This window comes from Dermochelys coriacea, chromosome 8, assembly GCF_009764565.3.
Source record: "Dermochelys coriacea isolate rDerCor1 chromosome 8, rDerCor1.pri.v4, whole genome shotgun sequence".
Taxonomy (NCBI): Eukaryota; Metazoa; Chordata; order Testudines; family Dermochelyidae; genus Dermochelys; species Dermochelys coriacea.
The window spans coordinates 29,564,146-29,592,089 of record NC_050075.1 but is presented as its reverse complement, the minus strand read 5'-3'; the positions used below and the strand labels follow the sequence as shown (position 1 = coordinate 29,592,089).

The 27,944-nt window shown below is 41.4% G+C and overlaps 1 protein-coding gene across 11 annotated transcripts in view; it reads left to right on the top strand.

Moving 5' to 3' along the window:
* LOC119859806 (rho GTPase-activating protein 7-like) overlaps positions 1–27,719 on the top strand; it is a 114,848-nt gene extending 87,129 nt beyond the window's left edge. For 6 of the 11 annotated variants that reach the window (XM_038412483.2, XM_043491008.1, XM_043491010.1 and 3 more), the window contains 13 exons: positions 987–1,058; positions 3,664–3,745; positions 4,644–4,707; positions 8,986–10,370; positions 10,812–10,982; positions 11,765–11,924; positions 13,771–13,969; positions 15,387–15,618; positions 17,952–18,066; positions 21,426–21,638; positions 22,128–22,345; positions 23,594–23,767; positions 26,556–27,719. In XM_038412483.2, coding sequence (XP_038268411.2) covers positions 987–1,058; positions 3,664–3,745; positions 4,644–4,707; positions 8,986–10,370; positions 10,812–10,982; positions 11,765–11,924; positions 13,771–13,969; positions 15,387–15,618; positions 17,952–18,066; positions 21,426–21,638; positions 22,128–22,345; positions 23,594–23,767; positions 26,556–26,673 — 3,203 coding nt within the window. In that variant the 3' untranslated portion in view covers positions 26,674–27,719. Of the gene's footprint in view, positions 1–984; positions 1,059–3,663; positions 3,746–4,643; positions 4,708–8,985; positions 10,371–10,811; positions 10,983–11,764; positions 11,925–13,770; positions 13,970–15,386; positions 15,619–16,820; positions 17,009–17,946; positions 18,067–21,425; positions 21,639–22,127; positions 22,346–23,593; positions 23,768–26,555 lie in introns of those variants that run through there. The other 5 variants (XM_043491009.1, XM_043491006.1, XM_038412481.2 and 2 more) reach the window with 5 other exon arrangements.
* The last annotated feature ends 225 nt before the right edge of the window (positions 27,720–27,944 follow it).

Genomic DNA, 27,944 nt, shown 5'->3' with positions numbered 1-27,944 from the left:
AGATTCTGAAGCTCTTTGTAAAGATTTGAGGAGAATGTATAGGGACTGTCCATATGTCAGACAAGCCCTGACAGTTTGGTTGGACTCATACCTCAACTAGAAGCCTCCCTAGGAAGGAGAAGAGTGCAGTTGAGGATTCCTCTCCTCCACAACAGACACCAGTAACTTCCAATATTGGCACAATTTAGAGGCAGCTGGTATGTGCTCTTCCAACAGCATACTAAACTTGTTTACATTTTTAAGGCATCTGGTGAGTGTTCTGTATTTCTGTAAGGTTATGCTTTGCCTCTGCTCCTGTGGGAATGTTGTAGTATTGGCCATAATTGCTATAAAATGAGCTGTTGATTCCTGATATCTGTTGTTCTGAAGTAACTGCCTAGTGGAACTGATAGTGGGCCAGGAACAAAATATTAAAAGACCCTACCAACAGGTACTATACTGGGGCAAATTCTTGTTACTAAGAACTAGTAAGTGGTGTCTAGTGTTACTAATGGTGTGCTAGTCTTCCAGTTTAATTAATAAAGTAGTGTTCTGTGCTAGGTGTATGTCCTGCTGTCTTACCTAAGAGTCAGTATGTGTGACTGGCCATTGATATCTTGGACCGGTAGCTGGACATATGTATCATATATCCTTTTTTGTTCATTCCAACGTATAACAGATGTTTCACAGATCTTCACAGGTGGATGACATAGACTTGTACACTATATAGCTAATATACCCCACTTTCAACATATTTGTATGTTTGATGCATCTACGGTGGAATAAATACTGTGTATGTGCACATGTGTGTCTGTACACATGCCATAAAACAAGTTCTTGTCCTTGAAATGGTAAACTAGCAGAACTCGCATACGTAGGATTCTTCAGGAATCTACCTTTGTGGAGTCGTACAGAATAAACTTGCTTATTTAATAAAAGTCACCCCAATTGCTTGATCTCTAAATTTCTTGTTAATCACTGAAAATCAACCTTTTGTTTTGTTACAGAAATTGAAGCCAAAGAAGCCTGTGACTGGCTGAGGGCTACTGGTTTCCCCCAATATGCTCAGTTATTTGAAGGTACAGTATGATCCATACATCTGATATTAAATCCAACTGGAATCCCTTAAAAAATAAATTTTTCAGAACTCAGGCTTAACCTCTGACCACACTTATACTGTAAGCATAGCCATGTTGTTGTAACCAATTCTTACAAATTTCATCTGATCCAGTTTATCAAACAAAACATGCAGCTGAGTTGTGCTGTGCACACGGAAACTATATCTTAAGTCAATGTTTGTGCAGCAATGTAAAGTGCTTTAAAAAAAAAAAAGATTGGGGGAGAGGGGGAAGGACCAAATATGAGTAGTAGGCTCTGGTAGCAGAGATTGCAATTCAGGTTGAATTTCAGTTTCCCTACGTTTTAATAGCTCAGTACTTTTTCAATCTCCTTCCTTTTTGACTGAAATTTTCCACGTTTAGTTTTTCACTCCTAGCAATCCCTCAAGCTCTCTCTCCACCCTCCCAAAAATGCTTGAACATAATTGTTTGAACCACTTTTTTAAGGAGAGGGGGAAATACTCTTCCAATCAGAAATGTCTCAAATAGATTATAAATTCAGTCTCAGCTTGTTCTCACAGTGTTATTGGGCTACAAGGGTTATTCCAAGTTTGGAAAAAGTTATTGTCATTTTGAAGTTATAAACATTTAAAAACAAAGTTTATGTTTGCACATTAGAAGTATGCTTTTTAATATTTGTTTATTAGTCTAAACTTTTGATTTAGGATAGCTGGGTTGAGGGGACATGAAACTAAATAGCTATAGATCAAGGAATTTACAAACATCACTGGCAACACTTCTTTTCTTTAAAACAAACCAGCAAACAAATCAGTGATTGCAACATTAAGATTGAGAAATCAAATAGTCAAAGCTAAGCTTGGAAGTCATATGCCTTAAAATGTGGTGTCTCATGATATCCTTTGTCAGACTGAAATACATAGATATAAACTAGCATTTTGTATGCAACCTTACATTTTTTGTAGATACTCAATGTACCATACTGTATAATACTCTCTGAATTAATCTGAGGATGGAATGCAGTGTTCTGACTTCACTTGATATTTAAATGTCAGTAAGATCTAGAAAAGAATCCAAGAAAAACATTGCCAGTAGAACTAGCAGGCTCCTTGATCTGGGAGGGTATATCACAAAATCTGGGCTGTCAAACTTTAGTCATACTTTTAAACTGGAGAACTGCTTTACTCAAGTGTGGCATGTTTTGTTGATCTCATTAAAGTCTAGGCTGTGTGTAGTGGGAAAGTCCTTCCTATACACAAGATTTTTGTAAGAAATTCCAGTTTTATAAACATATGTAGGCAGTATTGCCATCTCGTAACTTTATTGTGACTAGTGATTTTGGTGGTTTTTGATAAAGAATTTAGACTACACTTGCCATCACATTTCAGTTTAAGTTAAATAAAACGAAGAACCTTGGTTTTGATGCAACCTAATAGCCTAGTCTTGTAAACACCGGAGCCCTAGTCCAGCAAACACTTATACATGTGAGCAGAGCTGTCCCTTGGGTATGTCAAATCGGGGTGACCACCCCAGGCCCCACGCTTTGGGGGCCTCCACCCTTTTGAAAAAATTGTGAGGAGGTGAGCTGGGCAGGCGAGCGGCAGGCGGGTGGAGGGGCAAGAAGGAGCTGCCCTACCAGAAGCTCCCCCTCTCCCCAGTGCCTCCTGCCCATTGGCGGGCTCCCCAATCAGTGCTTCCCCCTCCCTCTCAGTGCCTACTGCCTGCCGTGGATCAGAAGTTTCACGGCATCAGGAGGTTTGGGGAGGGGAGAAGGGTGAGAGTGCAGTGCGCTTGGGTGGGGTGGAGTGGAAAGAAGCAGGGTGGGGGCTTGGGAAGGGGTGGAGTGAGGAAAGGGTCTGGGGGGAGCACCCCCTCCTGGCAGATGGAAATTCTGCGCCTATGTCTCGGGTACCACCCCCACCCCAACCCCGGGATGGCCCTGCATTTGAGTAATCCCATTGAGGGTATGTGCGTAAAATTACTCGTATGTAATTGCTTGGAGGATTGGGCCCTTGGTTATTTACATGTCATTTGCATGTATGTATATTTATATTTAGTTTTATCTAGCTTAAACTGAAATGTGATGGCAAGTACTGTTTAACATTTTTGCAGATGTTCATATTATGATCCTTGTGAAAAGACTATAAGTAGGGTTGGCAGAATTTGATTTTTTTTTTCATTTTTTAAAAAATAATTTCAACAGATATCAGTGTTTGTAAGCTTTTTTTTCACGTTTTCTTTTTTTTTAATTTTCACAGTTGCGGGAAATTATTGGAGAGGTCATGCAGTGGAAGGGTCAGACAATTATTTAATGACTTGCAATGAATGAGTTGTTGAGAAGAAAAAAGTTAAAGCTTATAACCATTAAAACACAAATTGTCTACATACATCACATATCAAAATATGCCAAGTAAATAGCCTTAAATCAAACTCTTAAGTTCTCAAGCAGCATTTTTCTTTCTTTGCCTAACCTGTAAATCTTGTTTAATATTGATGGATATATTTTTTTCATTGCTTTTTGTGTGTATGATGAAATTGATGTTTAACAATCTTTCCTGATAAAAATCTAAACCCTCTAAGCTTAATTATAAATATTTTGTATTCACAGACATGCAGTTTCCTATCGACATCAAAACTGTGAGGAAAGATCATGAATTTTTAGATCGAGATGCTATTGATTCTCTGTACAGGTAATTATTATTAGTTTGAGTTTTCCCCCAGCCCAGCACACATGAAAATTATGCTTATAGTGTTTAGCATTTAACATACTCTTTTTGAGGGTATGTTTTTTTTCTTTAACAGATGACTTGTCTGACATCCCAATTCAAGAAAGCTCTTAAGCAATGCTTAAGTCCCATTGAAACCAATGGCCTACATACTTAAAAGTGAAGTAGGTGCTTAAGTGCTTGCCTGAATGAGTTTCTCTATAGCAAAACTATTTTCTCTGTGTACAGAGTGAGATGGAATACTACTCTGGGTCTCCTTAATCCATTTTCCATCAGAATCACATTAGAATGTTGTCACTTTTTTTTTATTTACTGGAACTACATCTCAGCATTTCACGTTGATGTCAAAGCGATTACTCGTGCTTAAGTGCTTTGCTGGTTTGGGGCCTTATTGATTCTGCAGTTCCACCAAAATGATTAAAAAAAAAAACAAAACAAAAACAAACCCTATGAAAGTCCTAATGATCTACCTTAGTCCCACTTTTTTTTCTTATGTTTTTTTAAAACATTAATATGACCAAGATTTTTTTCTTTGCCAAAGTCTTACATTGATGTAGCATCCTTCACAATCACCAAAGTTTTCTTAAGCTTTTAGTAATGAAATAATATTCTGATTGGTTATAGTCCTCTCTTCGGACTTGGCTAGGGGAGAACTCTAGCTGTAGACAACATCATGTAACTGCAGAACTGGGTTGGTGGTTTGGGGGCATTTCAGGAACCACAGCAGAAAGTCAGTTATTACTGGCAGAAGTTCAGACTCTGTTTTTAAGAATTCAAGAGCAGTTATGAGAATGTCTGTTTGCTCTTATTTAAGAAAATAATTTGGGTTAAAATCTTCAGTCCTTTTTTTCTTTTCCCCTAGACGGTTAAATACACTGAACAAGTGTGCAGCAATGAAAGTGGAAATAAGTCGTCAGAGAAAACGGGTATGTCTTTAAATTTTGGTTGTCATTTTGGTTTAAAAATAAAAAAATTACTTGATGGTATTTAAAACAAACCATGTAAAGTGGCAGGCATGTTTTGAAGAAAATCCATTAAGGATTAGCAATTGTTTACCTTTTTGTTGTTTTTAATTTGAGTTGTTAATGAGCAAACCTGTCCTGCAAAACGCATGCATTTTCAATTGAAAAAAATTAAAGGTAGGAATCTAATTAAAGATGTTATCAATTTTCATTTTGTAACTTAGCCAAATAGAGCATTTTAAAAAAATAGCATAACTTGGTACATATGTCATTGCCTGGTAAGATGAAAGTTTTACTCAGAGATTTTTAATGCTTATGAGTTGACAAATGGACTGCACAGGGGCACTAACTCAACATGTTTTTAAGTGCTGCCCTGATTAGGGAGACTTTTCTGAGTCAGAGGCTGAAAATGTATATTCAGAAGAGGGCTCTGTGCAAGCTTCCTAGCCACTGTATCTCAACTGATCTATAGGTGAGGTTTTGCAGTGTTGTTGTAGTTGTATTAGTCCCAGGATATTGGAGAGACAAGATCGGTGAGAACAACAAGCTATTGAGCTTACACAAAGCTCTTATTCTTATCTTATACTCATGCCTCTTCTGGACTTCAAACAATCCCCTAACCTCTCCAAACTCATCATCAGAAGCAAGCTCTCCCTAGACCAGTACACACCAACTCAAAGTGGCAACAGACCCTGCCAGAACAACAGATGCAAAACCTGTAGAAATATCTCCATCGCTCTGATGATCAACACCCCACACAACACACCTTTCAAGATCCACGAGTCTTAAAACAACATGGTGGTGTACATAGGCACCGACTTCTGGCCCTGGAGGGTGCTTGACCCCTGGCCTCACTCTGATTCCACCCCTGCTCTGCCCCTATTCTAACCCCTTCCACAAATCCCCACCTCCTCCCCTGAGCGCACCATGTTCCCGCTCCTCCTCCCTCCCTCCTGGAGCTTGTTATGCTGCGAAACAGCTGTTTTGCGGTGGGAGGTAGGTGGAGAAGCGGGGACGCGGTGCGCTCAGGGGAGGAGGCGGAGGCGAGGTGGGGTGGGGGGTCAGGGAGGGGAGCTTGGTTGCTGGTGGGTGCAAAGCACCCACCAATTTTTCCCCGTGGGTGCTCCAGCCCTGGAGCACCCACGGTGTTGGTGCCTATGGAGGTGTACCTCACCCAGTACACTAAATGGCCCAATAACAACTATGTGGGTGAAATGAGACAATCACTATGCTCTTGCATTAATTCACACAGAAACATGATAAAAGACACACACACCAGATCACCTGTGAGTGAATACTTTTCACAAAGCGATACTTTGTCTGACCTCTCTCCTCGTTCTCAAAGGAAATCTGCATTTCAAAAGATGAGCCTGGGAGCTTAAATTCATAACTCTGCTAGACACTAAAAATCATGGACTTAAATAGAGACACTGGATTTGTGGCTTATTACAACAGTCTGTAACCTATTAAACTACCTAGGCCCCCTTCTCCGTGACTGGAGAGGTGTTAATGAGCCATTTCACCTTGAATGGTCCCTTGAAATGTGTTAACTACTTATGCTAAATAATCTGTTCCACCTTGTATTTAGCTGTGACACTGAATGCATTTCCCAGACCTGAAGAAGAGCTCTGTGTAAGGCTATGTCTACACTACAAAGCTTTTAGCGACATGGCTATGTCGCCACAACTGTGCTGCTAAAAGTCATGCAGTGTAGATGCTGTCTCTCGGTTCTCATGCTGACAAAAAAACTTCTACCTCCAACGAGCAGCATTTGTGTTGTCAGCAGGAGATCCGAGAAACAGCATCTACTGCATGACTTTTAGCGGCAGGAGAGTGCTCCTGCCTACAACATACTGTTTACACTGGCGCTTGTTGTGGCAAACCTTTTGTCTTTTGGAGGTAAAGGGGTTTAAACACCTGAAAGACCAAAAGTGTAGGCACAGCCGAAGCTGAAAAGCTTGCATCTCTCACCAGTAGAAGTTGGTCCAATAAATTATCTTTCCTCACCCACCTTCTTATCTCCAAGTGAGAGGGTAGTTCATTCTCCATGGGCTTGTCCACACTAGGGACAAGCCTAGGATTCCCTTGACTAGCTCACATGGGTTAAAACGACAGTTTTGCCATTCTGCACTAGGATTTTAAAGAGAGCTAACTATCGTGTTGTTTTAAAAAACTCATATCATTTTCCATAGCACGGACAAACCCTTTGAGACTGCCAGTGTGGGTGCCCATTATGAGAATGGGATTTTGATTATGGACGGTTTTGCTTCTCTTATGCTATTAGGTGAAAAGTTCCTTATATCGCTGTCAGTAACTTGAACCCACTCACACTTGTTTTATTGCACTCAGTGTGCTCTTCCTTTGATCTGGATACATTTTTAACTTGTTTGTTGGCTACTAAAACTGTCTTTTGTTTTCAGACAAATGAGTGGCTGGAGAGAATTAAAGACTGGGCACTGCGGATGTATTTTTCCAAAGCACTTAAGAGCACAAAGCCCCTGGACAGTCAATGGGACTAGTGTGCCTAAGTCATTTAACTATAGGGTTGCCAACTTTCTACTCGCACAAAACTGAACACCCTTGCCCCGCCCCCTGGCCCTTCTCCGAGGCCTCGCCCCTGCTCACTCCATCCCTCCTTCCCTCTGTTGCTCACTCTCCTCACCTTCATGCACTTGCTAATTTTCACTGGGCTGGCTCAAGGGGCAGGGGTGAGGGCTCCAGCTGGGTGTGTGGGCATGGGGTGGGGTCAGAAATGAGGAGCTCAGAATGTGGAAGGAGGCTCCAGGGTGAGGCAGTTGGTTGGGATGCGGGAGAGGGTGACGGCTCCGGCTGGGGATAGGACCAGGGATGAGGGGGCTCAGAGCTGGGGGGTGGTGCCAAGATGTTTGAAGTATGGGAGGGGGCTCTGGGATGAGGCAGGGGGTTGGGATGCAGAAAGGTGCTCCGGGCTGGGGCCAAGAGGTTTGGAGGGTCAGAGGGGGATCAGGGCTGGGGTAGGTGGGTTGGGGCACGGGAGGGGGTCTGGGTGCAGGCTCTGGGCAGTGCTTACCTCAAGCAGCTCCTGGAAGCAGCGGCATGTGTCTTCCCCTCCTCCCCCGCTTCCGGCTTCTGTGTGGAGGTGTGGCCAGGCAGTTCTGCGCACTGCCCCGTCTGCAAACACTGCCCCCACAGCTTCCATTGGCTGTGGTTCCCGGCCAATGGGAGCTGCAAGGACAACGCTCGGGGCGGGGACAGTGTGCGGAGCCCCCTGGTTGCCGCTACTCATAGGAGCCGGAGGGAGGACATGCCGGCCGCTTCCCAGGAGCTGCACGGTGTGAAGGCTAGCAGGGAGCCTGCTAGCCCTGCTGCGCAGTACCGCCAACCGGACAGTCAATGGCTTGGTCAGCGGTGCTGACTGGAGCTGCCAGGATCCCTTTTCAACCGGGTGTTCTGGTCGAAAACCGGTCACCCTACTTAGCTACTTCCAGAAATCCCACCCTGTGCCTCCCTGAAAGTATTCAATATCTCTTTTAGAGCTGGTTGGAACACTTTGGACTAAATGAAATTTCATCAAAATATGCTATTTTGTTGAAGCCAATATATTTTGTGGAAACAAATCTCTTTTGAGAAGGTTTTTGGGGATAGGAGAGACAGCCAAGCCTGGTGGCTATGGTGCTGGCCCGGGATATGAGAGATCCACGTTTGAGTCCCTTCTCTGTCTGATTCAGGGACTTGAACCTGGGTCTCCTGCATCCTAAGCCTGTGCTCTAACCACCACCTTGGGAACAGACAGATACACCCCTCCCCTACATGCACCTGCCCACCCAGCCACCCCCTTCCCTAATAGAAAAGCTCAGGTTTTGATCTGAAAAAAGAACAGACAATTCAACACAATTTCACTTTTATTAAAATGTTCCAGGGGTTTTGGCTTTGTTCCGATGTTGAAAGAAACTAGATTTTGAAACCAAACTTTGAAAGTTGTCATGGAACAGAATTGTCATTATCCAGTCAGTTCTGTTCTCTTTTAACAAAGCTACCAGCATGCTTAAGTGCTGCCTCTCCCCAAACCGTCTCAATTAGCAAAACAACGCTCATGCTGAAGTGCTTTAGGCTGAATGTTGTTACAATGTAGAAATCTAAATTTAAAAGCACTGCAGTGACTCAAATAAGCATAAAAAGTTAAACCTCCTTTTTTATTGCATCTTAGATATTTTAAAACTTGCTGGACTTTACCCCTTGAACTGTACTTTCTTTACTTTTAAGAGTGATGAATCCGAAGACGATGAACCTTGTGCTATAAGTAACAAATGGGCTTATGAGAGGTGCAGTCAGAGATGGTCTCGCCTGGAGAGCATAGAAGGTTTCCCTGAAAAAGGGTCTAGTGCATCAGTCCCAGAGAGTCGAAGACTTAAGAGCACTGGTAGTGAGGAGATACCTTTTTCAGACCAAGGAGAGAAGCATGATGTGTCTTCAATTCACAGTACTAGCAGTGGGGACAGTGACATTATCAGCTTCCCTAAGACTTTTGAGGATGTTGAGACCAGCACTAGTTCCTCAAGATGTTCCTCAAGTAAACTGGCCTCTCCTGACTCTACTTTTAGTTGTTCTCCTTCCCCTAGTGAGTTCTTAAACTTCATCAGCGAGGAGAAGCTTTTGGATAAACCACCACAAAAAAAGGAGAAGAGCTTTCTAAAGAAAATGGAGAAACTGCGCATAAGGCGTTCCAGTATAAAGAGAGCTGCTCAGTCAAAGGCCAAACCCATTATTGGTGAACCTGTTCTTCAGGAGGGACTGAACGAAGAGAAGCTGAAGAACCTTAATTGTGTAGATATTAGTGACCTATCTGACAGCCAGACAAAAAAAAATTCTTCCTACTCTCCCCACACTTGCAGCAGCAGCAGCCAGTCTGAAACCAGCAGCACAGTGAGCACTCCGAGTCCTGTTATCAAAGTCAGGAGTTATGCTAAACGGGGAGGTGTGTATGCGGAGGACTCCGACTCCAGTAAGCGCTCTATGTGGAATGATGTATCTGAGCAAAACTTCAAAAATGAAATCAATTTGCATGCAAACCAAATGTTTCATGTACCACAAGGCCATAAGCCTGGGACTTTCCCCAAAGCACTTACAAACAGTTTCTTATCTCCAACAGACAACACTTCTGTGAACTGGAGAACTGGAAGCTTTCATGGATGCAGGCGGAACAGAATTAGAACTAGTTCTAAGGAGTCTGAGACCCCTCTGAGTCCTTTGTCATTTATAGATAACAGGCTGAGTATCTATGACAATGTGCCCAGCATTCCTGTTCATCTTAATAAGATGGAGATGCCGGAAGTTAGTGATGACGATGTTTTTTCAGAACTAGACAATGTTATGGAACATGTCAATGGGCTCAGAAAGTTGGTCAATCAGTGGACTGAGAAGTTCTCAGACGATGGAGACTCTGATTTTGCGAACGACTCAACCTCTCCTTGTCCATCTTCCCCTAAAGAAATCCACCTTGAGATAAAAAAGCATTCAGAAGAGAAACTGGCAGATGTACCAGCTGCTGATGGAAAACAGAACTTCAAGCATGGCAATGAGCTTGATTCTCCAGAACTGGCATACATAACAGATTCAGAGATGGGATCATCATTATCACATTCCAACAGGTCAGCTTCATTTTTCTTTATAACCTTCCCCTCCTCCTTTTACCCTACTTCCAAGAACTTCCCCTCAGTCCAAAACACAATCACCTTCTCAAAACAATGAGAAATGTAAATCCATTTCAACTAGACAAAAACCAGAACCAACCAGATCCAAGCATTAGGTGCTGTGGTATCACAGTGATGGTCACATAAACACTGAGAGAGATCCAGATCCAAACTTTGTGGCTCATTCCTCTCTCTAATTTGAACTGTTCACATTGGTGCAGTACCTCATAGCCTAGACCTTTTATGTAAAATGCAACCAAAATCTGCTTGGAAACAGGTCACTTTTGAAGTGAGTGATTGATAGGACAAAATGTTCCATAGGTGTTCCATTGCTTTAGGCAGAGACTTGACATGAGCAATAAGAACATTCCTTTAACCTAAATAATGTTTACTCCTTAGATATGAGAGGCGACACTGGTCTACAGAGGAGACTGTAAACTTGGAAAGCCTTTCTGTACAAATAGATAACCAGTCAGCAGCCCACCTAAACCGAATACAGAAACTTGCTTTGTTGAAACTCACTGCTTTAATGGACAAATACTCTCCTTCCAGTAAACAGGGCTGGAACTGGTAAGTTGTTGTGTTAACATATTCTACTTCAGGAAAGATGACAGTTGGCAAAAGCAGGTGAATATCTTACCCTGTACTGAGTATGCACATCTGGAGTGAAATCCTGATCCCACTATCTCAATGGGAGTTTTGCTACTGATTTCAATGGGGCCAGGATTTTGCCCGGACTGTCACCCTTTCCTGCAGTTTGGCATTATTGATAACTTAAGTGACAGTCCAAGCTTTCTTTCAAAGCTTGCCCGTTCATAGGGCTTTTCTCTGAAAGGACTTTTCTGAGACAAAGGGAATTAGGGTCTGGGACAGAGACCCACTCCAACCCCTTCTTTCCTGATGTAACTTAAATAAATAAATAAAATTCACCTGCCATTGTGATCAGCAATAACAATTCTGCATCTTTATGCAGGGTTCTAACACCTGAATGTAGGGACACAACAGAGGAACCTGCCTCTCTCTCATAAGGATGGGAGTGTATTCTGCAAGAGTTTCAGCTTGAAATGAGGATTTCTTTATGGGAGCTGCACCCTGCTAATTTAAGGGATTTCTGACACACAGCCTAGGCTGTTCCTGTATTTTTAAGTGTTGATTTCTTTGTGCTGCCATGAGTGTAATAAGGCTGCAGCATTTGGGGAAGGAACAGAGGTGGCACACGCCTTCCTAAATGTGAACAGCATAAAGAGAGGGGTTTTTTGGATGGGGGAGGGGAGATTCCCAGTGCCCCCTGCTCTAAACTGCCTGAATGGAAGGGCAGCTAATGGTTCGAATGTATTTATTTTTGTTTTCAGGACTGTTCCAAAGTTCATTAGAAAAATCAAAGCCCCTGACTATAAGGACAAAAATGTATTTGGGGTCCCATTACTGCTAAATGTTCAGCGAACAAGCTATCCGCTTCCAAAGAGCATTATCCAGGCCATGGAGTACTTAAGAAGCCACTTTCTTGACCAGGTATATATATATTTATATATATATAAAACAAATCTAAATATGACTTGAGTGACCCTTCATTCCATGGATGTTTTTAACTTGGAGCCCCTAGAGAGGTGATTACCAGTTTCTTTTGCTTTGTCAACCCTTTCAAGGACATTCTTTCCTCTCCAAGGCTTCTAACAGTGGTGTCTGAACAGGCGTGAGTGGGCACCCTACATGAAATAGCAATATTGTTCTCCTTTTGTGGATACCTTATTTCCACCCCAGTATAAATTTATCTGCCCTTCTTTGTCTATAGCACCTGCAGCTGTTCCGTTCACTTGGCAAATGTGGGTAAACTGCCTTCTTTTAGAGGTACTTTAGTGGTAAAAAGCAAAATCTAACACCTGTAGCACCCTTTGTCTCTGCTCTGTACAGTTTGAAAGCATTGCCACATCTGAATTCTCATTTCACATCTCTAAGAATTGAGCTGTATCTTTTTATGACATATAATAGGGCTGTGATTACATTTATCCGCTGCTCTGAAGATATTTGCAGATTAGTGCCCACAATTATGAGCCACATGCTATATGCTGCAGTACCTCTGTAATACAAATGGGGAAAGTTTGTAAAGTTAGAAGTTTTCCATCTCTCCAACTGTTTGGATCACAAATCTAGTTAGGGTTCATTAATCTTTTTCTCGTATAACGTAAACCCATGGAGGGTTGTGGGTTTTTTGTTTTCGTTTTTTTAAAAAAAAAAAAGATTCAGTTCACTTAGAAAACTCATTTTACATGAGTCCTGGATTTGGGATAAAGTCTCTCTTCATTGAAAACTAAACTGGCTGAAGTGGGGAGCTGCCTTGTATGTCATTGTGTGCATATTAAAGGAAGATCTGTCAATACAGTGTTTAATTTGCAGATTTGTGTAGACATGTATAACCAAATATTATTATGAAAAATGATCTAAATACATATTATGGTGTTAGTGTATACATTTATATCTTGCAGTTAAAAATGGAATATATATTCCGTGACGATGTCAAAACATGTCATTTCAATAGTATCACTTTGGTTAATTTGGCTTTGACTTTATATTATGTTAAAACATTAACTTTACTATATATTAAAATATATAACACTAAATACTTTAATATTCTAAAAGTTGAAACAAAATTAATTGAAATGATGTTATTGAAATGGCATGTTTTGACATTATCCAAATTAAATTTTTCAGAATTTTTTGTCTCATGGAAAATTTAAAAATTTCCAATTTTCATTCCAAACTGAAATTAATTTATTTGAAATATTGGAATTTTCCACAAAATGGAAATTCTGGTTTTCATCCAACTCTAAATAACTGGCATGTGAAACTTTATGCGATTGGATATCCAGCTCAGTGCTTAATGCAGTTACCTAGGTATTAATTTAAATTCATACTTATGTATAAACCCTTTTCTCTTTGATACACAACGCCCAAAATGCACTCGCAACTTGTAGACCTAGTGTTAACATCGTATCCTGTTGATATAAACTGAGAGAGCCAATACAAATTGATTTAAAAGGAAAAAAAATCCTACATGAAAAGTCTTCAGTGAGGACTCTCCCTCTTGGGTTAACTGACGCACCAAGAGTTCCAGTGTGGTTCAGCTGGAGAATAAGGAATCTCCAAACTGTTGCTAAAGAGATCAGAGTGCATTGGTAGTAGCTGATTTTTCAAAGCAGTGCCGGGGATATATTTTAATGTAACCTGTGAGCAAAATCATGTCCCATGTACAGTGTGTGCATGTACAGCCATCATAAGTACTTCACTGTCAGAGTTAAGGAGAAAAATTGCTTATTCTGATTTAGGTTTGGGCTCTTATGTCTGTCTGTTCTCTTAATAGGTTGGCCTGTTCAGAAAATCAGGCGTTAAATCTAGGATCCTTTCTTTAAGGGAAATGAATGAAAATGACCCAAACAATGTAACTTACGAAGGGCAGTCGGCGTTTGATGTGGCAGATATGGTAAAGCAGTATTTCCGAGATCTTCCTGAGCCTATATTCACTAGCAAGCTTTGTGAATCCTTCCTCCACATCTATCAGTGTATGTAATTTTTTAAATTTTCTGAGTTTCTTGGACATTTAGGCCAAAAGTCACACATGATTTTGAGAATCCAACATTATGCTGCTGGAGGCGGGACTTTTCAGAAGTTCTGAACCTCTTTAAGCCCAGTTGAAGTCAATGGGAGCTGCAGGTGCTCAGCACTTCTCAAATAAGAACCAGTGTGTCTCAAGATGGGCTTCTAAAATCAATATGAAAATATTGGTCTCAGATTATGTGACATACTCTTTTCCTCACCCTTGTGTTTTCTCTCTCTCTCTGTCACACACATTCCCTTTAACAGTACTCTGTGGTTGGTGTTCTGACTTGATTTTTAAATTGTTGTTTCTATATATTAAATTAGGGCATAATCTGTTACTCTCACTGAGGAGCACTTGACTATGCAAGTAGTCTTGTTCATTTCAATAAGACTGCACCTTGAGATCAGGTACTTCTTAGCATGAGTGCATATCCTTTGGTATGGCGTTTTCACTGGAAATACCAGCTGATTCCTGTTTCTTCTGTCAGCCTGTCTACATTGTCTGAAAGAAGAATAAACCATAAGGCAAACTACATCATTTGCAATTGCTTGGAATTAGTTCTGTCTCCAATAGTTTTGTTTTAACTGAATTCATTTTTGAGATACAGCAAGGACTTATTCTGGAGGCATGTGATGTTGGTGCCTCACGGTTTTTTAATGACTATCTTTTCTGTAACCTGGAAAAGGCATTTAAACCTTAAATAACCACAAGCTTTCTAAAAAGATTAAATCTTGAGTTTTGTTGTATTACATTACATTACTTTGACACAAGGAACATGCGTCCTGCTGCCTCGAGGCAACGCCTTGACTACAGGAGTCCTAGTTGCTTGTTATTTCCCGTCTGTAGAACATGAAATAATATCCTAAATCTCTGGGTAAAGTTTTTTTTTAATTTAAAATAAAGATTTTAAATAAAAAAAGCTATTTTTAAAGTAAAAAGTTGTTCCTGTTTAGCCTACCCCAATGGGCGCACTGCTTCTGGAGTAAGTATGGCTGAACAGGGAGTTATTAGGGAATAACTGTCTTTGAATAACTCCAGGTATAGACAAGCCCTTATCTGGATTTTAAACAGACTTAAGAAACTGAAATAAGGCTATCACGAAGAGCTTTAGAACCAGCTGAAATAAACCACTTTGTAAACCTCTTGTGGAGGCTTAAATTAACTGGCTTTACTAAACTGGTGCAAATAGGTGTGTCGACACCCGGAATAGTGGCCTTTTAGGTCTTTGCCATCTCTGAGGACTGTCCTATGATTCTGAGTAATGGGAGAACTGATGTATGGAATTGATGCCCTATTTAGGGGATAGTGTGTTCATTCTTTTATTTAATGTTTTATCTTATCAAACTCTCTCATGAATTTCCTAATTCTTCTATCTTCAGATTTGCCAAAGGATCAACAGTTTCATGCAGTCCAGGCTGCCATTCTTCTGCTCCCAGACGAAAATCGGGAAGCTCTGAAAATCCTTCTCTTCTTTCTCCGAGATGTAGTTGCTTTTGTTGAGGAAAACCAGATGACTCCGACCAACATTGCAGTCTGTCTCGCACCATCCTTGTTTCATCTCAATACTTTAAGGCGAGAGAGTTCATCATCATCATCATCATCATCATCTAGGTATCATTGTCGTAACAGCTGAACTGTTAAATGAGAGTTTTTCTGTACCATGTTGACTGCATAAATAAAATGAGCCAAAATGTACCTTGCCTGTTAAAAAAAAAAAAATAGTCTGGAAGTGCTCCAGATTTGTCCCATGTGTGACAGCTCCGTCCTTGGGGGAGATCAGACTACATCACCCTCCTGCTCTTCTGGCTCCCTGTCAAATACGAGATCAATTTTAAGGCCCTGTTCTTCAAAGCCCTAAGTAGTCTGGGCCCCAGTTATCTCAGGAATCCAAACCCGCCTCTCTCTGAGCATCATATGCTAAGACAATCCTCCTCTTTGTGGATGCACAAAGTGTTAGTTAAGACGGGCCTGGCATAAGGTTCTAAAGGTGGCAAGACCTATCCTTTGCATTAGCTTAGCCTGATTCCACTACAAAAAACTCAAAGATTAGGTTTCTCCCAATATCTACACCAAAGGAGATAGCAAAAAACCCACTCCATCTGTGCCTTATGAAGAGAGGGTTCAGAATAGTCTTCCTGACAAAATTTGCTTTTTATAATTCTGCTTGCACTCAAGTAACATGCAATAGAGATGGCTGTATTCCAGAGAAGTGGGTAGGAGTGGGCTTCCTAACTCCTGTTAGTATTTACATGTAAAAACCCAGCTGCAGATTCAAGCTCCTGCAGCTAGTTTCAAGCTTGTAGCTATCTCGGGTACTAATTCTATTTGGTGATAAGGATGCCTGAGGGACTGAGTGATTTTAATTTTAATAAGCAACAATATCCGATGAAGTGAGCTGTAGCTCACAAAAGCTTATGCTCAAATAAATTTGTTAGTCTCTAAGGTGCCACAAGTACTCCTTTTCTTTTTGCGGAAAAGGCTGCTACTCTGAAATATCCTAACTGTGTAACATTTACTGGCAGTTTGTGCAGCGATGGAGGACCTTCTAGGTAGAATCAGTACAGTAACTGCTAAGAATGCTCATTCAGGATCTAGTATAGCCTCAATGTAAGGTCTTGTTTGTTTCCTATACAGTATGGCTGTGCTTGTGGATAAACTTGTTTCAAGGCAGGAAAGGGCTGTTTTCTTTTGACAAAAACATCATGCCCTTGTCAAAGCAGATGCTTCTTCATCTTATGCAATCTAATGATAAGGATATTACGTTCCATTTAGGTGAGGAAGCATATCACATGCATGGTGTTTGTGCATTTCAGATTTAATGACACTCTGAGAAAAGTAAATAGAGATGAAAAATGTGAAGAATTTGCTTTTAAGAAGCACAAATCATCTCAAGATGCATATCTGCCTATAAAACAAGTCCTGTGATGCTCAGCTCTTGCTGGGAAGAGCTAACACTGAAGCTGAAACAATGACAGCACTGCTGATCGTAGTCAGAGAAGACGTGAGTGGAGCCAGGAATGTGGCAGAGTGATTGATAGCTTTTCAATTGCAAATCCCAACCAGAATTAAGCAATCTGTAATGTTTGTGAGATTGAGACCACATTTGTACCATTTGGATTTACTTTTAACTCTACATTGCAACAGCAAGGAGCCTAAAATCATTTTAGAAACAAGGGTGCTTTGAATCTTAAATTCAGATAATTAGTTGTTAATATTTTATTTTAGGATTCAGACTTCAAAGGGACATATTCTAAAAGGCTTGGGTCTAAGGAATAGTCAAGGGTCCTTATTGCCCGCATTTTTTTTAAAGTTGTTCAGTAGGAATGTTCCAAGATAAAGCTATTGTGAGTGAGTGTTACTAGTGTCATATAAAGATTATGTCTGGAAAGAGCCTAAAATGCTGATAACATGAGTTAGCAAAACAGCAATATAGCAGCACTTTTGTGGATTGTGATGATTTTATAAAAAGTCTTTAGATAGAGTGCACAGGTGGTTGATGTAACTAAACACTTAACTCGTGCTGAACACATCAATGAGAGCTCATTAATTTCTTTGGCTAATCCTGTCTAATTAATGTTCAGTAAAAGACTGTATTACTTGTAAAATTTTGGTAAGCCTCAGTAGCACTAGTGCTCCTTGGTATCTCAGCAGTTTGGTTCAAGGCTACCATTTCTATACAGCTTACTTTTCACGATTACTGTGGCTTTCACAATGTTGTCCATGTGAAAGTGATGACGGAAGACTTTGTCTAGTGAAACTGTTTGTTTACAGAACTCATTGTAACACAGAAATTCAGACTCATTGTAACACAGAAATTCAGAGTAAATGAGAAAATTCCCTAGAGCTTCCAGGCTGCTGCTGCTGTGTTTCACCTCTTTTTATATTTTTTTTTATTTACTCTGCTGTGCCTTTAAAAAAAAAATCCTTGTTAACCCTCTCTCTAGGTCCAGCCAGAGGAAGTACAGCCTGGGAAAACCAGACCAGAGAGATTTGAGTGAAAATCTGGCAGCCACCCAAGGCCTGGCCCACATGATAATGGAATGCAACAGACTTTTCCAGGTATGTCTCTTGCTATAACACCCCCTATGTTACAACATTATGGAAAGTTTTCATCATGTTCATTAGAAAAGTGAATATGCCAGTAGGATTCTCCAGCCCTGAAGCTTAAATTGGACATGCCTGCAAGTTCTTTGCTGCCTATTGGCAAGAGTAAATGTCCTTCTGTTTTTTCTTGAATACAATTTAAAATAATCCAAACAACCCCTGAAGGTTTGGGTTTTTTATTGAGGATGATAGTTTCCCTGGGCCAAGTTATGACTCACTATCCTGTTGCTCTTTCTTCTGCTTGCAATTCGTAATACTTTGGTGTGGTATCTGTGTCCTACTGACCTTAATACAGGGAGAATTCTGTTGCAGAGGTCATAGTATCTGCTGTACGGTACTTAGCAGAATCACATTTTGCCATCTGTTTCCTTCTTCCTGTGATTAAACCCAGTCCTCTGAGGCTCTGCATATATCTGTGTGCTTGGGGGGTGGGTCCGAGCCACAGAGGTTGAGGTGGGGTTTGGGTTTTGGTTCAGCCACACTGTATTGAGAGCTCAGAACCAGGATTCTTTTTAAGACCCAACTCCAAGTTTGTTTAAGATATCCCATTTCTGTGCAGTTGTTTTTTTTTTTCAGCTATCTTGGCTTAGGACAGCGTTTCTAAATGTATTACCAGTTAGAGATGGAAATAACTTGGCAACCTTACCTGGCAATGCTTACCCCACAGGCGTATGCCTCCAGGAATCCTCTATATCCAGTATTTAACTGACTCGGGTAGGGCATCTCTACAACCCTGAGCTGAGTGTAGCCTACGTGCAGGCAGTGACCAGCCCCTTCTATCTGTGGGATGCAGGGCTCTAATGATAAGCGTGTAACCAAGGGAGCTCGCCATCCCAGAGTGATTTAAAACATCCGTCACAAGGGGGAATGTGCACGTTCTCCCTCGCTGGAGCCCTTGGGGAAGGCAGCTAATTGCATCCTCTCCTCCCTCATTTTTCCTCTTCTTGTGAAGGCTGCTGTCAGTTGGTTAGCTCCCTCCAGCAGGCTAACTGACCTGCACGTGGGAGTCTGCAGTTACGCTGTTGAGGCAAGAGCTGGATAAGGATCAAGAATCAGTCTGGCATTCAGGCACTTCTGCCACTCCCCTTGGCAGCATTCACGTCTGTTAATTGGTGCCAGGCTGTCCCTTCCACCTTGGTGCTGAAATGGCCCGTTGGAAAAACTTCAGCTTCACGGGGGGCCATTGGAGCTTTCCAAAATACCTTCACAGGCAAGGAGGGTGGGATGTTCCAATCCCTGCAGCCTCGTCCCTTGGCTTAGGCATGCAGGTTCAGTGTTGGCTTGTATTTGAAGGGTGAGCATGGGAAAGAAATGTCGCAGTATGAGGGTGGGGAGGGGGCATAGAAAAGGGATGGGGGGCAGGGGAAGAAGCTGCAAAAGAACAGGGTGGAAAAGAAGAGCCATCACCTCCTGCAACAGATTCTGGTGCATAACATGTATAAACGAAGGGACTAGTGAAAGTTCAGGGTTTTGTTCCCAGCCTTGCCACTGGCTGTCACATAGGGCAAGTCATGTAGGCCTGGGCTGGGGTAGCTACAGATGCAAACTCCCAATGTAGATGCACTCCGCCAGTGTCAGAGGGTCCTGGTAAGCCCCAATCAAGCAAGCCCCTTTTTGCAGTGGTGCGGGATGTCCTGTGACAGATTTGCAGTGGTGTCACTACCATTGAGGAACCTATAATTATTGTGTCTGTAACATGGGGATAATAGCTCACTTGCTGAGAAGCTAGGTCACTTTTGCAAAGCAGCTTGGGAGACTCTGATGGTGGGTGCTAGAGCAGTACATTAATGAAGTGTTATGGGTTGTTTGCTCTGGAGAAGAGCTCTGTTCTCCCTATGCAAGCATACCCGCAACCCTCTGCACTCTTCCATTAACCATATCACAGCTTCTGCCAGACTGGCCAAACTCTTTCATGCGGGAGAGGCTTTCTTATCAGAGAAGAATTCTCAGCCCATTAAGTCTGTCTCTCCTGGTGATGGAGTTGGCTGTACTTTTTAATGAGACCTTGGGGTACTCTTTCACTCTTTTTTTTTTGTAAAAAGAAAAGGAGTACTTGTGGCACCTTAGAGACTAACAAATTTATTTGAGCATAAGCTTTCCACTGCATGCATGAAGTGAGCTGTAGCTCACGAAAGCTTATGCTCAAATAAATTTGTTAGTCTCTAAGGTGCCCCAAGTACTCCTTTTTCCTTTTGTGGATACAGACTAACACGGCTGCTACTCTGAAAACTCTCTTTTGTGTATACTCTCCCTAGTAGGTTTCAGAATAGCAGCCGTGTTAGTCTGTATCCGCAAAAAGAAAAGGAGTACTTGTGGCACCTTAGAGACTAGGTGTCGCAAGTACTCCTTTTCTTTCTCCCTAGTAGGCAGGTCCTCCTTCCTATGCAGCCAGTGGCCCCACAATAATCAGTGTGATGGCTGGCTCCACAGCCTGGGCCAGCATAGTATAAAAGACGTAAGCAGTTCCCCAGGCATGCTCTGTAAGGTCAGGCAAGTTGTGTACATGCAAAGGAGATAGTGTATCTCATCTCCGATCAGTCATCTCTACCTTGTTGTCAGTAAGCCAGGAACTGCTGCTGAGAAATGGAAATTCCTGTCTGAACCTTACTTTGTCTCTTGGTATGAGCCAGAAAATGCTGTAACCTTCCTACCTGGAACATTTGAGGCTGTGGCTTTCATCTGAAATTGATCTAGATAGCCTAACCCATGGAAGAGCAAGTCATGCTCCTTTACCTCAGTTTCTGTCTCTGCAGAATTAATATAAATTCTTCTTAGAGGTGTTGGGATTTAATAAGCATAGTTTTTAAACACATTTATAGACAGAATACACTTTTAATGGGACTTAGTCATTTGATTTCTTGAGATAAAATATTATAGTTAAAGCCTCAACACAGATGGGTGTGAAGCAACTAGTCCCACATTGCACACTGAAGTGGTAAAAGAGCCAGGGGTTTAATGTAGGAATCCCACTACAGTGCTCCAACTCTGAGAGAGGAGGTCATTCCTTAAACTAGCTTTCCTATTTCTCAGGGCAGTGGTTTTTATTTTCACATCTAATGCTATAAAATGTGTTGGGCTGCTCCTGATTGCTGATCATTCATTCACAGTCTCATCGCATTAGCAAGTCCAGCTCTTTCAAGGAACAGTTTAGAATATTCATTGGCACTTGCTTTTGCACTTGTAACTTTTACATAAAGTCTCCAGTAGTGAGTTCACATTCACTTAAGGATCATTATCCTAGTAGATTTTTCTCCCTGTGTAAGAATAAATGTAATGGGATTGTGCTTAGAATCCAACATCCCCTCCCCTTGCAGATGCCCGACTATTGCCTGGATCAGTGTTGTGATAACTTATACGAACAGAATGGCTTGAGTGAAAGGGCTTCTAATCAGACCGCCTCAATGAGGCACTCCATGCTGATTTCCCTTGAGAACTCCATGCAGGACTTGCTGCGAGATGCCAAGGAAAAGTTCAAGAGCTGGGTTACTTGTTCAAACTTGGAACGTGTGCAATTGGCGAATAAAAAGGTAAATCTGATGCTGGGGTGTTAGCAAAGATGGCAGTTAATAATTATGCACCTTTCTGAGCTTGCAGGTGCGCTGAAACTAGCTGTGTTTCTGCCTAACATCCATTCAGCAATTGCCCCAGAGCCCTTTCGAGCTAGCGGCAACTCCCTGGTGCCTTTTATTTGTAGTCTAGTATTAATCAAAGTTGAGCTGCCCATTTGTGACTTGCACACTCTTCATCTATGGCGCACCCTTATCTTATAGGAAGAAGTTAAGGGAGGGCCTTAATTGTAGATACCAGAAACATGAGTACTCATAATCCATGCTGACGGGGCAGTTTATTCATATTATACAGCCCCCTTTACTACACTTTGGCTCCTAGAACCATTCTTCTATAACACATACCTTGTTGAAAGGCTGTCTAGGTTTCTGTTGGAGGGAGGGAGTGGTGGAACGGATCACTAAATCTACTCCCAGTAAACTACTAGTGTCCATTAATTGTCTTCTAAGGTGGAAGATAACTACCACGTCCGCTTATGGAAGGCATCCACTGAAATCAATGCCGCTTCTAAAGTAATCCTCCAACGCATACTGACAGAGCAGCATCTGTGGGACCCAAGTCTGCAGCAGGCTAAAATCCTAGAGACCTGGGATGATGAAACGGATGTTTATCACTATACAACAGAAAGCATGTCACCCCTCCTGCCACGGGAGTATGTGGTTTTGAGGTAAGGAACTGATGTGACTTTTCTCGTTGGTTTCCCAAACACAATTTATAGCCCAACTTTGGTGCGTGTTTCTTCCCAGCATTTCATGCTGGGTTGTTCCAGTTCCATGTCAATCTAAAGGGATGCGGTTCTGTGTTGTTTCAGGATAACTACTGAGTAAGTAACTATCGATCTGATTGTACATTATTGTGATACGGTGTATATTGTGGTAATGCCTAGAGCCCTCATTTGCCAGGCAAATGTGCCACATATAACAATAACAGTCTTCCCCAAAGAGCTTACAGATTTAGTAGGAGGCTTACACTGATGAGATTCAGAAATTGTTGCCACATTCCTGCCTCTTTTCTTCTAAAAAAAAAAAAAAATTATAGCACAACTGCAAACCTTTGTTGTTGTAGCTGTATTATCCCCCAGTGTGAGAATCCTTGGTTTGAGTCTGAGAAAAATGTAAATTCTAGCCCGGTATGACAATGAATAGATCCTATTCTATCACTCTTTCTTCCTAAGAAGGTATAGGTGGGAGACTTCAATTGATAATTGAGATCTGCTCAGGTGATTTAGGCCCCTGGATCTACTTGAGCAGATCGTTGTGCTCACATGCAGTGTGGTTTCATGTGGGTGCAGGAATCTGATTGCAACACTGGGATCCTTAGGGCTTGTTGCCCCAGTGCAGCTGCACTGCTGTAGCACTTCATGAAGATGCTACCTACATCGACATCATCGCTTTTCCTGTGGGCGTATGTTATCCCCCTCCCAGAGAGGCAGTAGTTATGTTGACAGGAGCCCTCCCATTGACATAGCGCTGTCTATACAGGGGGTTAGGTCAAGTATAACTATGTAACTCAGGGGTATGGATTTTCCACATCCCTGAGCAATATATTGACATAAGTCCTAATCTACACTACACACTTAGTTAGCCCCTCTGTATGTCTCTTCTATATGGATTGTAAACTGTTTGGGCAGGGACTGTATTTATTATGCCTTTGAACAGTGTCTCGGACAAAGGAACCCTCATCCATGACCGGTAGGTGCTAGTGCAACACAAATAATAGATCGTTTATGTCAGGATTTATAAGCCTCCTCCATATGGATTGAGGCATGGAAAAGATTTTTATTCATGTTGTGCATTAACTGAATTGGTCTCTGCCCATCAGAATATTGCTTTACACCACAGGCAGAACATCCGATTGTCCAGCCATGTGAAAACATCTGTGTGAAACATCCTAAAAATGTCCTCCTTTGTTCTAGGACTTGGAGGACTGATCCCCAAAGTGGCACCTGTATTTTGGCAGCTACCTCAGTTGACAGTGAAGGAGCTACTCTGCATGGGATTTTGGCCCATGTCCTTTTGTGTCAGTATCTCATAGAACCAGTTGGCTCCCAGAAATCCAAAGTGACTCACGTCTGCCGGACAGACACGAGGTATCATTTTAGTTTATGCTTCTTTACCTTAGCCCTATGGAGCTGCTGGGTCCTGAGCACACCTTTCCAGCCACCAATATGTTCTGTCAGATGTATTCTACAGTAACATAGAGGAAATTAACATAAAATAATACTTAGCACTCAAATGGAGAGGGTCCGAGCCTGGGGTCTGGGTTCGATTCCTGACTCTGCTACTAACTTGCTGGATGATCTAGGGCAAACCTCTCTTCCTTGTAAAAGTTCCCCCTTGTGAAATTAGGATAATGCTACTTCCTCACCTGAGTAAAAACGCTTTTGAAGTCTTTGGATAAGAGAGCCTGTTGATTTATTTTGTGTATTCACATAGACATCTTTGCCAAGTGGGTTGTCTACCACAGGTTTGAGTTTGTGCTCACTGTAGAGAAGTATTCTGTCCCCCCAGAGTATCAAAAACAAAGCTATTTTGGCATTGGGACAGATGGTATTTAACACCCTACATAATCTTTTACTGAGTTTTTTTTATTGTGAATTTTATATTAATTGCCTCAAACACCCTGAGTACTAGAACTATTCATCACATCCTTTCTGAAGCTGTAGCACAGTGTTATTGTGTGCTGTTAGAGAGCTATTTATAATAGTTCTGCCCTATTTGTGGCTGCAATGATCTGTGTAGGTTTACGGGGAGAGAGGTAGAAAACAGCAAGCAACTGGTATAATCCTATGCTGAATATCTAGAAGCTGGGAAAGATGATTGCTTCACATTCTCTGCTGGTGGAGCCAATGCATGTTCTCGTAAGTTACAATGGGGGCTGCCTGTTAGCTAGATTTCTATAAACCAAAATAACTCTTGTTAATCTTTCTCCCTAAAACAACAAACAGGTACAGGTTAACCCCCAATATTTTAACATCTTGGGGCACATGCAGAATCTTTGGTTAAGTGGGAGCTTCAAAATCATGCACAAAGTAGTTGTTCTGCAGGATATGCTTTGCTTCTGACTTGTAGAGGGGGACATAATACACAGTTTAATCAAAGACAGGCTAATGGAGTATTATATGTAGAGGGATTTTTTTTCTCCATGGTGTTTCAGAATAAATAAGCTGGTGGAAGAGACTCGAGTCCTATGATGTTGGAGGAAAGTTAGATTTCACTCATACACTAGATATTCTTCCCAAGAACAATGAATTCTAGTAACCCCAATGCTGCCAAAAAATGTGACTTATTCTGTAAGGTCTTGCTGGAGAGATTGGAAGGGTCAACTTCAGATTTCATGTCTCAATTTTAAAAATACTTGAGGCACAGTGTTATACTGTAGTCTCTCTTTTTCATATGTGCTTTACCTCTGTGCATGACTCTCTCCTCCTGTCTGAGTTCTGGAAAGCTCCCAGAAATGTGAGCCAACTTTGAGGATACCGTGAAATGTCCAGTGGACTTGAATTGCTACATTTTGTTTCAATGAACCAAAACCCAAAGGGGTGAGAATCCCAAGTAAAGTGGCACCACTTCGGCTAAACAGTTTGCATCAAGCTGTGAAATAGCCACCGATGTCACTGAACAGAAAAACAAGTGGATCTTTGTTGGGGAATGGCTGCAATCACTATGTAAATATCTAATTACTTGCCTTAATGAGGACACCATTTGGATAAACCTAGTTTTGAGTAAGCAGGGGAGTCACTGTATAAGTGATTCAGTTACAAGTTTAGGGCAGAGTGTGAGGTGATCAGTGGGAAAAGGTAAATGGAAAGGAATTCCTTAATGCAATTTGCTTTAAATTTTTGGGCTTTCCTCATCAGGAGTGTGTTTCCTAAATGGCATGTTCCCAGAAAGACCCCAGGGTGTGAATGCTAATAGTATTTAGCTATTTACACACTGCTGAACATTCAACATCACAGGAGTCCATGTGGCTGAATTATGAGGGTCTAAATACCAGAGGTGCTGAGCCAGTATCTTCCTTTGAAATATCAGTGACTTCATCAGCATTTGAGGATTTGGCACCTAGCTCTGATGTCCTAAATGACAGCTGACATATGTCCTGATCCTATGCATTGGAGTGTAAGCTACATCTCTGATCTAGGCTAAGGCATGGTGGATCTACTGTAGGTGGAGCACTGAGGTTTTGCAGAGGTTTCTTTGTGGCTTATCTGTTACCTGCAGCGCTATAATAATGGCAACACACCTACATTGTCAAAAAGTGACTAAATGAGGGCCGCTCCCTCTGCAAGTGGGTGCTCAGCGTTAAACACCTTAAGCCTTGATGGCTCAGAGAATGGATGCTCAACGCTTTCTGACATGTCATGGTGGGCATCCAAAGGCCATTAGTCACTTCTGAAATAGTAGACCATGGCACCTGAATTAAAGATTATTAAATATTACCAACATCTACAAAAACTTTGTTTCTTGGAGGAAGAGCAGAAATGATGGCTCATTTGGAAGGTTTGATGGATATACCCCCAGCACCCATTGGGAAGAGATTTGCAGCAGTTAGCAAAATGTCATTAATGTCTAACACCATGATGACCAGTCAAAAATTCTACTATAACTAGGTGTGATAAGAAAATGAACCTCTTCCAATGTTTCTCCACTGGAATTAGGGCATTTTTGCATTAAACCCCCCTCTTTAGGCTATTTTACAGGGAGGAGTGGCCTTTTGTATGTACACACATACAGTGAGGGTGGGGGCACTACTGCAGTACAAATGATTGATAATGTGCTTACACATTAAGAAGGTAGTGGACAGAGAGAAAATTAATTGCTTAGTCCTGTTTAAATATCTTTTAAGGACTACTAATATATTGACTTCTTGGTTTACAGGGGACGAACAACAGAATGGTACAACAGGGTTTTTGGTCATATGTGTGCTGCAGAACTGATGAGGATAAAAGACTCCTTCAAACCTCTCAGTAATGACACAAAGGAAACGAAAATCTAAAGCACCTGGTTCTAAACAGAGGCTGGTGCAGAGGAATGAACTGCTCCTCTGCTATCATTTTAAAAGCTACAGACTCAAGAGACTTGCCTATATTTTAAAACTAATAAACCAAGAAGTAATTTGTAATGGCATATAAATGTAATGTAAAATAGTAATTTTATAAAGCTGCTCCCCTCCTCCCCCCCAGTTTCAGGAAGCTGTTCTTGAACTGGCTGCACAGATAGCTGAAATGTCAAATGTGTATATATACAAAGTTATAAAATGCAATTGTTACATCCAGGAAAGACAAAATATGCTGGTTCAAAATTATAGTTATAAAGTAAATTATTAAACTAAGAACATGGTATTTTTCCAAATACGCATTAAGTATTTTATAAGATGTAGACTTTTATGCATTGTAGAGTATTATGTCTCTTGAATTTTCTTTTTATTGAATAAGGTGGTGGTGATGTGAAGTTAATTTTAACCTCTTTACAGTTGAAAATATGGCTGAAAACCTAGCCTTTTTCTAGAGGCAGCTAAATACTTTAGCATATGCTGTTAACTCTTCATACTTCCTTTTTACATAATAGGAAACCAAATCTGGTGGGGGTGGTTGTTTAATGTTATGGGTAAAGTTCCTTCATGTGAGAGCGTTGCCTACTTTCCCCATGTTGAAGCTTTAGGAATTCATTTCAATTGTTAAAGGCCATAAGCCAAGCTAAATTCTCAGCAGAAATTGTGTGAATGGCCTAGCAGAAACTGAAGTCACTTGAGCTCAGTCATAGGCATTGTGCTTGTTTACTGAACTGCAATCATGGTTAAACATTCCTTTTGTACATTTAATAAGCTGCTCATCCTGAAAGCCAAAAAGTATGTGTACATAGATAGATAGATAATTAAGGTGCTATTCATAGGATTAAGTGCTTTATACAGCTGTGGAGTGGGAGTGGGGCTTGAGTCTTTTGTTAGTTGTTCCTGTGAAACTAACTTGTCCTGGATTTATGATGTCTTGGAACTTATTCACAGTTGCATTTGTGATTAAAGAGTTGCTTAGGTATATGCCATGCAATGTTACATCCTTACACGTGGAGGGTGGTGTGAATGTTATCAGAGTCTTATCAACACCTAGTAGAAGTTCTGAATCACCACTAGCTTTCTTAGTGCTAGATAAGACCTGGGATATCTGGACAACAGGCAGATCAGTCAGTGGCTCTGAGCTAGTGTGGTTGACCATAACCATAAAGCACAAGTAGGAATTGAAGAGACATTCAGAGTCCCATTCAATTCTA